The 12100-nt window shown below is 34.5% G+C and overlaps 1 protein-coding gene across 1 annotated transcript; it reads left to right on the top strand.

Moving 5' to 3' along the window:
- Positions 1-5187: 5187 nt before the first annotated feature.
- LOC145638221 (protein CutA, chloroplastic-like) lies at positions 5188-10127 on the top strand. Its single transcript, XM_081689187.1, has 6 exons — positions 5188-5439; positions 5578-5681; positions 6718-6780; positions 9134-9165; positions 9449-9543; positions 9879-10127. The coding sequence occupies exons 1-6, from the start codon at positions 5246-5248 to the stop codon at positions 9958-9960; spliced, it is 570 nt and encodes a 189-aa protein (XP_081545313.1). The 5' UTR covers positions 5188-5245; the 3' UTR covers positions 9961-10127.
- Positions 10128-12100: the final 1973 nt, after the last annotated feature.

The following is a 12100-nucleotide window of genomic DNA, read 5'->3' as shown; positions in this document are numbered from 1 at the left end:
AAGTGTTGTTACTAATTGTGTGTATAATTTTCATTATCTCATGCATGTTGACCTGTTGTTTGCTTGCTCAATTCTTGTGTTTGGACTTTAGAATACTTTCAATTTATGGTTCACAAGTGATACAAATGCATTTATTGCTTTACGTTGCATGAAAATTATGATTGATGAGGACTCTCCAGCTTGTTCTATAAAGTAGCTAGCTCCAACAAGCATATTTCGATACATAACAAAAAAACACAATACCTTATTGTAGATATAGCTACAAAATATAATGATTTAAACAATATCTAATGTAAAACACACCTAAAATTATTATAGGAGTAAATATGTAAAATGTATTGTTCCTAAATATTTTTATAGGATTCTTTTCCAATGTTGAATTGTACGTGGTTTGATTGTAATTGATTGTCATATTCTTTGGTGATATTGCGATTTCCATATTTCAAAATTTCAACCACCATATTTGGATGTTTCCAGGAGGATCGGATTAAAAGAATAAAGTTTTTTTATTTTTTTTTTTATTTTTTTATTTTTTTTTTTGTGAAGAGGATTAAAAGATTTTTAATTAATCAATACTATATGCTAAAGTAATCACCAAGATTATTACGGTGTCCATCATAAATATTTCCCGCCAAAATTTTTCATTGATATACTTAAACAAAAAAAAAAACCTAAATTATAGAACAATAATTTTTTCAAGGGGAAAATGAAATATTAAATGTATACCTAATCTATAAACAAATACTTAAGCTAAGATATATCCATATGGACCATATATGTACTACAGAGTAGTATTGAAATGATTTTTCCCCTCTCTAAGATAAATGAGTTTTGTTAATCTTTTTTAGGATTAGGGCCTGTTCACATTTACTGAATTGAGCTGAGCTGAGCTGAACTGAAATGAAATGAACTGAACTGAACTGATTGGAGCTGAACTGAACTAATTGGAGCTGAACTGAACTGAGCTGAAATGAATATTTTATGAGAGAGGGAAATTAGGAGCTGGACTGAACTAAACTGAATTGAACTTAGCTCAACCAGACTGAAATTAAGTAAATGTGAACAGACCCTTAATAAGAGTTACAACAAGAATTAATAAATTGGAAAAGAAATTCTCAAGAATTGACTAAATTGATAAATCCAGCTATATAAAAGATCATTACAAAATATAGTGTTTTATAAAATATTGTGACTCTGTGAGTATATGTATATTTTTATGACATTTTATCGACCTCAATATACTTAAATAAAATCCCTAAAATGAAAAATCTGTACATGATTGACAAATAATTTCCAACGTACATGAATTTATGATATGTCGTTTGACTTGATCAAAATAATTTGAGAATTGAGAGTTGAATTTATGCGATTGACTATTAGGGCAGGCCATAACTGTCTTCATCGAGTCCATCACATAAATTTCACATGTACTACTACTTCACTACATTGCAAACACAAAATCCAAATTCCATCTCACACATTTGTCTCTATTTTTATTTCTACCACATTAACCTTTTTAGATCTCGTACCAACTACTAACATAATACAAGTAATATTTTCTTTGTTTTATTTAATGTCATCATTCTGCTTTCGATTAATAATGTTTTTTTTTACATAGTACATTTATATTTACTAGCCTCTAATACATAAACTTAACCATTATGATCTTTATTTACATACGAAGTATATATTAAAATTATACTCCGTTATAATTGACATTTTGAATAGCAATTCTGAGTCAAACAAATCTTGTATAATTATGTACTATGTATAATTGTATAAGTTCCATATGCAGTTAAACAGATGTTATATATATACAATTCTAACTTTGATCCCATGAACAATAAATTGAAGCAACATTAATCTAAATTTCATATTTTATTACTTAAATAAAATCCACAATTTTATATGGTAAAAAAAAAAAAAAATCAATTTAATAAATCATCCGAAATAATTATATATTTTCAATAATATAAATAACCTAAGATGGTCAAAATTAAGTACATGGTTAGTGCAAATATCTGGACCTTTTGATCATCCACCCTAATTTATCAATTGAATGATGGTCCACTCTTATCCTAGTTTAACATAAATACGTACACAATACTAAATGACAATTAAAACAACAAAAAATTCCACTAAAAAGAAATAATTATATAAGGTGTTTTGAGTCCTAGTGTTGGGCTAAGTAAGCAAGCTCGATCATGGTAACCAGTCTAACCACCCGTGGTCCGCCACAAAAAGAAGTCAGATTCCAGAACATCCGCCGTACTATCTTCATGTCTTTCTAATTAATTAATAAGTTAATTAATTAATAGAGTACCACTTAAATATTTAATTAGAACACATGTCCGACGTGGATGTTAATTAGGCCCACCAATAATACTATCTAAAGGGGCATTGTTGCATAATCGTGGTTTGCTAATACATTACTATATAATTAATTAAGCAAATTAATTTATGATTGCAACAAGGTAATTGGGCAGGCAAAAGCAGCTTGTTTTATGGTTAAGCTAACCCCAAAAAAATACAAAAGAAAAAAAAAAAGAAGAGTTTTTGTGTTTGTGCTTTAGGGTGTTCAATTTAGGGCCTACCACCATGAGACAAAGGTTTTACAATTCAGAAAATAGAAGTTATTATCTAATTTATTTGACAATAATTATATGGCAAGGTCAAATTTCAATACCTAATTTCTTAAATGCATTGTCCATATAAGTGATATAACTATATTGTACTATATAACTATTTAAGTATAATATATATATATAAATGTTTAAGTAATTGTAACACTTTTGAGTTTTGAGAATGCAATGATTTGGTTAAAAGTTATATAATTGTTGTTTAGTGAGGGAGTGATACTGCTGCTGAATTCACGAGTCATGGATCATGCTTCCTTATTGGTTATGCTTTCTTATACCGTTGGCTAGATCTAAGTTAGTGGTTAATGACTTGAAATTACTCACCTCAAAGAAAAGTATTGGCTTAAATATGTCCACCTTGCATGTGAAGTTGATATCCATGATTTTTGGTGCCATAAATCTATCTAGACCTAGCAATATAATTGAGTCTTTGGGTCGTATCATCTGGATCGGATGGATCATTTTGAGTCCGATCTGTGTTCAATCGAGTTTTTGAGTGGGTGGCATTAGATTATTTAGATTATTGATCGAGTTTGATTAAGTTTTACGGAGTATGAATTAGAAAGTCAAATCGGTGGAGATTTTAAATCTACACTGAATCTAGTTATATTTGATTTAATCTTTTTAGTTCGAGTGAATCTTTGTATATTTACAATTTGTTTGGGTAGAAAAAAGGGGAAGGAAAAGAAGGGGAGGGAAGAATGATGAGTTTCCCTTTCAAATCTCCCCGTTGTTAGAGAGGTCAATTTCTTATAATTTAATCTATCCATTTCTCTTTCCTCCAATTCAATTAACCGAGCAATCAGTCAACATCGTTCCCGAACCTCTCCTTTACTCTTCCTTTTACATTTGTTATCCAAATGAAAGATAATGCATCCCTTCATTGTCCTTTCCTTCCTTTTCCTCCATTTCTTGCAATCCAAACAAAGTGTTCGACCGAGTTGGGGGAAGTCATCAAGCTAAGTGCATAGGATACCAGAGTATCTAAGGACATCTTCCATTTATTAGTGATAAGATTGATAACAAGGATTCCCCCGCAATGCAATATGGGTAATTGGGTATGACAAGTTGACAACTATTGTTATTAACACATTAGATAATTCTTTTTGTACTTTTTAAAACAACAATTATCAATGGTAACTATTACATGCAATTGGTAGACATGGTTCTAGAAACCTAGTTTTGAGTATGGTTGGTCATTATAATTATTTACTAAGGGTCTGTTACAATTACTGAATTGAGTTGAACTGAACTGATTGAAGCTGAATTGAACTGATTGGAGCAGAAATGAACTGAGCTAAAATGAATATTTTATGAGAGAGGGAAATTAGGAGCTCAGCTGAACTAAACTGATTGGAGCTGAACTGAAATTAAGTCAAATACAGTAAAAATATTTTATAATTTAATTAATTTTTAGGTTGGGAAAATAACTACATTGTCAACAAATAAGAAAGAAAGAAAGAAAGACAATTTCATATCTCTATATCTCTTTGAGCTCTCTAAAAAGCTCTTCACCAAACTGTAAAAAAGATTGTGCAATGATTGTAATTCATATCAGCTGATACTACGTATGATTTTATCTTGGATTCATTACCAATAAAGTTTTTAATTTTTTTTTGACACAATAAAGTTTTTAAATTAATAATATGATAACTATTGGAATTATCATAAGCAAAAACAATAGTATGGTGTATATCCTAGTGAGGTTGTATGAAGAATATTACCTAATTTATTGTAAGCTGGTGAAAATTCGTCTCACTCATAAAGTTGTAGAAGATACACAATTGACATACTAGCAAACTTAGATCACAATATCTTTCATCCTTGTGAGCTACGTGCTCAAGTGCCCCGTTAACTTTAAATCTTTAATTGGATCCTATATACATTTTAGGATGATCAGCTCGAATTAAGTTAATATATTGATAGATATATGACTATACGAGTATCGATCTTTGAAACAATTTTATACTGTATATCTTTATAGCGTGAATCATACTATACACTCGAGTGTATCTACTCAACACTATTCAAGAGCCACACTTTGCTATACACAAGACAACACACCCCATCGAGCTTTATACATTTGAAGCTCGTGCACATCATGCACCAGTGACACGTCCATTGACCCTCGTACAGTCGTACTTACACCTGAGCGTAGATTGGACGATCATGTCCATTGACCCTCGTGCAGTCATACTTACACCCGAGTGTAGATTGGACAATTCGTTTATGCAAGTATGCAACTATGCTTCTCATGCTTATTGAACCCTTGGGAATCCTTTGTACTGTATATATGTACTCAAAAAACTCATTGATGAATTTCATGCCCCCAACCCAGAAAAGAAGGGATTACCTATCTGGATTCTGGACCAGCCCAAACCAAAGGTAGCACACATTCACATTTACACACTTTTTTTTTTTTTTTTTTTTTTTTGAGGGAATTACATTTACACACTTAGACTATACTATTATTATTATTATTATTTTTGACAAATACTATTAAATTAAATTAATTTCAATCAAATCATAAAATAATTAAACATTAGATTGTATAGTACAATAAAGTAAAAGTAAAGCAAATGACACAAAAACCTTAAAACAGAGAAATGGTATCACCTCTCTGTTCTTCAACTTCTAGACCCTTCTTCTCCTCCTTCTCCTCGGCGGTACGATCCTCTACAACACGGTGTAGGTTTCCAATCGTAGGCGCTATCTGTGTTCTCACTTTAGGCTTCTCCAATTTCTACCCTCCTTCTTCCAAAACGGGTTTAGCTCACTCTCTCTCCTCCTCTTTCATTCGGTACTCACTTTCTCTCCCCTCTCAATTTTTTCCCCAATTTTTTGATTTTTTTTTTTGAGCTTGATTGCTGAAAATTTGGAAATTATGTTGTATGATCAGTTTTTAGGGTTTTATTAATGATGGTGCTGTTATTTTCAGATCAAAGGAGCAATCAAGAAGCTTTAATTCGGTAAAAATGGCGGCAACGAGCAATACTGTGCCTAGCATTGTTGTTTATGTCACTGTTCCTAACAAAGAAGCAGGTTTATTTTCTTGTTCATTAAACCCTTGCTTTTTTCGATTGTCGTTTTCGTCGAAGAATGATATGTTTTATTTATTTGCATATGCAATTGTTATGGTAGAATGGGCATTTTTAGTTAATAGTGTGAATGTGTGATAATGAATGGTGTTTATGTTGTTAATTACATATATTTGGAGTTGAAATTATGAATTAACAACATTTTATAAGTATAATAATGCTACATTGTTGATTAAATTGATTCCTGTTTTAAGGGTTGGAGAGTGAGATTTTCTTAATTCGATTTCAATATCCTCTCCGTTGTCAAAGAATTGTGTCTATTGCCTTTTAAGATTGTACTCGAGTACTCGACTGTCAAATATTTTTAAAGTAAAGTGGTAAGGCTATTGCTATTAAGGTATATATGAGAGAATGAGAACATTATAAGTGAAAGCAGTTTGATATGAGTAAAGATTAATGTTTTTAAAAATGTAATCACTATATAGAGAATTCAGTAATTGAATTTGATCTTTAAAGCCTAAGGTAGTCGTTATTCAAGAATGTAGGTAATATGTTTTATGTAGTATGTTATTAAGGAGTACTCCCTCTGTCCCTAATTGTTTGCTCCACTTTCCTTTTTAAGCTGTCCCCAAAAGATTGCCCCATACTATTTTTGGCATGTTTTCCCACTTGCACTCTCTCTATCTCTCTCCTCATTGATATTTGTGTCAACCCATGTGCACCATTTTTTGCCCAAAGCCTTAATAAAGTAGATTTATAGTTTGGGGCAAACAATTGGGGACAGAAGGAGTATATGTTTATCTGTATTGATTCCCTTGATGTGCAAACTGTCTTAGTAGCGTACATGTAGATTGCGGAAGTGTATGCTTGCTAAGGTGATATAGACTTTTACCGTTGAATTAACATCTTAAAGGAAGCTGTTTTTGGTGTTTTTATGTAGAAGATTGCTATGTGGGTGATGCTTTGCCTTAGAACATAGCAGATTAGCAGGGATTCGTTGTTTTAATGATTAATTAATGGGAACCCAAATTTACATGCAGGAAAAAAGCTGGCAGCAAGCATTGTTGAGGAGAGACTTGCAGCATGCGTTAATCGTGTACCAGGTGTGTTGCTTGCATTCTTAGCTCAATTCATCCTAAGCTAAAAGCTACTGACATTCAAACCAATTGTGTCAACCATCTGAACCCGTAATCATGTTATGGACATGTACTTGACGGTTTTAAGTTACTTTTCCCTCCGATTTGCTATATACAATTATTAGTATGATACTATTTGTTGACTTGTGAGAGTAAGTTTGCTGTAATTTATTTACAATTATAGGATCTATGCCTTATTCATCGTTTCTCAAGCAAGCATCAAGCCCTTAAAGAAGCCATGCTTTATAATGTATAAGCTTTCTAGGAAGTGAAACTATAGGCATCATGTTTCCTTTGTCATCATGTTTTCCTTTTTGGCTCCATTAGTGCTTATATTACAAGGATCTATGTCTAAATTGGCTAAAAAAAGTTGATGCCATGGGCTATGATGATCATCACAAAAGACAATAAATCATTACTGTTAAAGTATAGTTACAAGGAAAAATTGAAAAGAATAATCCCACCTTTGCTCAATCTGCTCAAAACAAGCCAACCTTTGAGTATTCTAGGAACGAGCCAACCTTTGCCCCCTATTTTCTCAAAACAAGCCTTTGACCAGTTTTATAATTAGGTAACCGGTTTTAGAAGGTGACTTGCTATGTGTCACCTTCTAATTGGTTAATAACTTAGATAATTAAAAAAAAAAAAGAACCACCTCCTTCCTCCTGACTCAGCCCCCACCACCACCATAGCTACCCCCTTTCCCGCCGGCCGACCCATCACCAGCAATCAACAAAGCCGCACAACCATCGAGCCTTGACCAATTAACCACAGCAGCCCCACATCGAGCACCGCTTCCAGCAGCCCCCCATCAAATCACCACGCTCGTAACAACAGCTTGCCACCAACCCACCACTAGCAATCAACAAAGCCATACAACCCCAACAATCACTAAGCCTCGACCACAACCAGCAGCCCCACACCGACCTCCAACCACCGCACCTAGCAGGCTAGAAGCCGCAACAAAAACCATCAAAATCACAACAACTATTTTGCTAGGAAGCAATTAAACCATCAAAATAGGGATGAATTTCTGAATCCTCCTATAAATGACGATATGGCGTCGTTTAATAACCATTGGAAGTCAAGTGATGCGTTAATGGCTTAGTGATTTCAATTGGGTGGGGCGCTGGTGAGGATGATTTCGGTAATGGGGGGTTTAGGTTTCAGGGATGTTTCAAGGGTGGGGGTGTTTGGTTTAAGGTGGTCGAGCAAGGGTTGATTTAGGGTGTCTCTTCTATTTTAGGGTGTTGTGATTAATTGAGGCTGATGGTGGTCGGAGATGAAAGGTGACGGTGGTGGTCAATGCTGTAATTTGGTGGTGTATTGTTGCTGAGAAGGTGGTGCGGTGGCTTTGGTTGCGGTGAGGAGTGGTGTGAGGAGCGGGGTTGGTTTTGTTGGTGGTGGCAGGGAATGCAGGTGGAAGAGGGTGGTGAGGTGGAGGAGAAAGATTTTTTTTTAAAAAAGAAAAAAAATTAACCGATTCAATAGGTCATAGGTAAAAAGGCTCATTTTGAGAAAATAGAGGGCAAGGTGGGCTCGTTCCTAGAATATGCAAAGGTTAGCTCGTTTTGAGCAGATCGACGAAAGGTGGGATTATTTTTTTCAATTTTTCCTAGTTATAATTGCTGTTATGTAGTTATATGAAATTATACTCCTTTGATCTCATATGAAGAGGTCCATATTCACTCTGTGCACAAATTTAGGGGATGAAATATTGACCAAAGATGTGACGAGAAGTGAGATGTGGAATGGCTTAGTGAAGATGGGACTCAATATAAACAAAATTGTCAACATAGGATACTTACATTTTCGTTTGGACAAGGAGATTAATTTTCAATGATGATAGATTGATTATACAGTTTTAAGTAAGGAAGTTTACAATGGACAAATGAACTGCACCTACCTAGATGAGCTAAGTAAGTTTTCTTCCTTTATGTCGTGGAAAGTTGTACTACTTGAGAATTCTGTATCCCACATTTAGCCTGATTTATAGATCTTGGAAGTCATCAACTGATCAGTACGCCAACTTATTTGTAGCTGTTGTTCTTGCATCATTCTGTGCATCACATATTACACTCACACAGCCTTATTTAATTTAATTGGAATTGGCTATTTGTGGTTGGAATTTGTTATGATCTTTACCTACCGTGTAAGCTTATAAACTTTAATACAAGCTTGCCAAGGGGTTTGGAGTTGGAAGTCCTTTAATACCAGGGTTCAAGTCATGTGTGGGGGGGGGGGGGGGGGGGGAGGGGGGGTGGTGGTTTCCACGTGAGTAAATGGACTGCTACTGACCCAAAAATTTGTGTGTTTGCAGGTATTGAGTCTGTTTATGAATGGAATGGAGAGGTAAAGGTCATATCCAATGAATAGAAGTTGAAATTGAAATTTAGCACTTCACGCATGTTCAGAAGGAATATGCTGCTCCTGTCTCGTTTGAAAATCAGTATTTTCTTTGCATTCACCTTTTGTGTCATTCTTATTTAGCACGAATTGATAATACATTGATGCATCATCAATTCATCATGAGGTGCATTGATACTTGCCCATATATTACTGAGATGTGCCATGTGTGAACCATGGAAGTATCAACGGCTTTGCCATTAAGCTTACATGATTATTTTTTATGCAGATACAAACTGATTCAGAGGAGCTACTTATAATCAAAACCAGGGAATCCCTGCTAGATGCTCTGACAGAGCATGTTAAAGTGAACCATGAGTATGAGTAAGTTACCTAGCTCATCATTTTTTCTTCGTTACATTATAGCCTATTGCTATCACCATCCATGATGAAAGTATGTCAAAATACTGAATATTAAGGGTTGCTTTCAATAATCATGATCCAATGTTCCCTGGATACGTGTTGTTTTTATCATCAATCAGGATATTTAGGAAACATGAGAATTAGAAATTCCTTTTGTTTTGTACGTTTGTTTGATACCTGATATGTGAGATTTCGAGCACCTGACTATGGTTGTTGCCTACTTACCTGTGATTATTCATCGTATTCTTAATTTTAGGCTCTGAAGGACATTATTTTTTAATTTATTATTTGAGCAGGGTACCTGAAGTGATAGCTATGCCCATTACTGGTGGAAATGCTCCATATCTTGAATGGCTCAAGAACAGTACAAGGGACTGAATCTCAGTATTAGTGCCAAAACTGTAACTCAATGATGGTTCTTTCGGTCTTGTAAATCAAAAAAATTCCCCGTTGACTGGTTATTGTGACTTTTTAAACCTTATGATGTGGATAAATAAATGAAAACTTTGAAAATATGGAATTGATTATCAAGCCATCTTAATGTATGAACTTCCCTTGCTTGTAATTTCCTTTTGATTAGCTGGTATATTGATATGTAGATATGTTGTTAAGATTGCAGACCTTGCAGTCATGGCACTGCTGTGCCCGAGTCTACAAGGTAATTCTGAGTTTGGTGGGATTATGTGGATGCTGTGCAAACTTAGCCAATTTTTTTAGCACTGAGCTTTGCACCTGTGCTGCTGTGCACATGGCTTATCTCAAGGTCGTGTCAACTGACTTTTCCATTTATTAAGATTAAAATGTCGAGCAATGACTTTCAGGAATGACTGTATATGGCTTATAGTGATGCAATAACAAGGAAGCTACTCCGTATAGTTTATTTTTGGAAGTGAAGCTTTAATCGATTATTGTGGAGTAGAAATTTTTTAACTGAAAGTTTGATTACATTTGTTTGAGCAAAACTTGGAGGACAAAAACCTTCTTATGCTGTGATGCTGCAGCTCATTAGGACATTTGGTTTTAGCTGTTTATTATGCCTAAGAATTTCTTGGAGTAGGGCTGCCGAGCGTACTTATGGAATTATGGACAATGGTATCAATTTGTCTAAGAAAGCTCCTGTGTCTTAGGAGAATGTATGCCTTCTAAAGTCTGCAGTTTGGCATAAATGTAAAGATTTTCATAAATGGAAAAAGCAGCTGTCATGAATTTACTTTGGGCTTTAGCTCGGATAAGCTGTGGGTGAGATGGGTTCAATGGTTTATCCAAGGTCAATTCCTCAGCAACTACGAAGTGGATGCTATATTAGGGTCTTGGATAGAAGCATGCTGCTGATCAGTTGGAGGAGGATGGGACAATATCAGTGGTATTGTTGGCTCTTCTGAACAGGTTGACAGCAGAAAAGGCGGACTTGGTGGAATGTTCTTCTCCCTTATCTTCTGCAGGCCTTGTGATGCTGCTACAAAAATGCTTAGCATTTTTTTAGTGTTCTTATGCAGCTGTTATTGTGTGGAGCTGTCCGAGTATTCTAAATGTAAGCAAGCAGGTTTACGGCTTATTGAGAGCAAGCTCTTAATTTCTATTCAAGCTAGTATACACAGAGCTGATCATCTGATGTCCAAAGTGTATCATGCTTGTTTCCAGCGAAACCAAAATATCTTTAGTGGTCAATATGTTACACTTACTAGCGCAGCAGTGCGAAGTTCTTTTTTCGGGTGGCTTGCAAAGGTATTGAACCTGTGGTGCAGCTGTTAGTTTATTAAGCTGTTTTAAGCCTGTTGGTTTAGGAGTCCCTAAAGCTTGACTCAGGGGCGTTCTTTTAGGGCCATGAAAATGAAGAATCCTCTGCCTAACCCTTCCTAAAAGGTCGAGGAGGTAAACTCTAGCGCCATCTTATTTGTATGATGTACGATCTCAATCTTTATTTCGATATAATATGACTTGCCAAAAAAAAAAAGTGTTGAATAATTAAATTCACAATTGCTGTTATCAAATAATGTAATTAGAAGAGTACAAAAAATAAGATATTCCACCAAAATTAAGGGCTAGTTTAAAAGTATACTGCAAAAAAGAAAGCAACTCCATCCATGGTAGCTTGAATATGAGGTATCAATTCGGATATTTGGGTTGGTTTGGATGGATTGGGTTGGGTTGAGTCTATTTAAAAGTTGAATTATGCTAAATTATTGTGTCTATACGAGTCGAAATTTGAATTGATTTTTTTCTAGGTCAAATTGAGTTGGCGAATTAGTTTTTGACACCTCATTATAACGGGTAGAAGTTCGGTACTTCACATTATTTGTCATCTTACTCACATAAAACATTGATGCATTAAAATTATAGCTTGTTACATTTTACTTTATTTTTTTTTACTTCGTAGTACTCGTAATATTGGCAAGTTGAAAAATTCGGTGGAACTATGCCAACATAATATCTTCATAAGCTTGTATGCATGACCATAAAAAGGGAGACATTTTTTTTTTAAGGAAAAAAACACTTACATATAAAATAAGTTTAGATA

This window comes from Chenopodium album, chromosome 7, assembly GCF_948465745.1.
Source record: "Chenopodium album chromosome 7, dcCheAlbu1.1, whole genome shotgun sequence".
NCBI lineage: Eukaryota > Viridiplantae > Streptophyta > Magnoliopsida > Caryophyllales > Amaranthaceae > Chenopodium > Chenopodium album.
This window is presented reverse-complemented; position numbering and strand designations above follow the sequence as displayed.

What these genes read in the sequence shown, in the direction of transcription:
- LOC145638221 (XM_081689187.1), top strand. Translation starts at nt 5,246, where the DNA reads ATGGTATCACCTCTCTGTTCTTCAACTTCTAGACCCTTCTTCTCCTCC. An exon ending in TGTTCCTAACAAAGAAGCAG is followed by an intron (nt 5,682 to 6,717) that starts GTTTATTTTCTT and finishes ATTTACATGCAG; the next exon opens with GAAAAAAGCTGGCAGCAAGC. An exon ending in TTTATGAATGGAATGGAGAG is followed by an intron (nt 9,166 to 9,448) that starts GTAAAGGTCATA and finishes TTTTTTATGCAG; the next exon opens with ATACAAACTGATTCAGAGGA.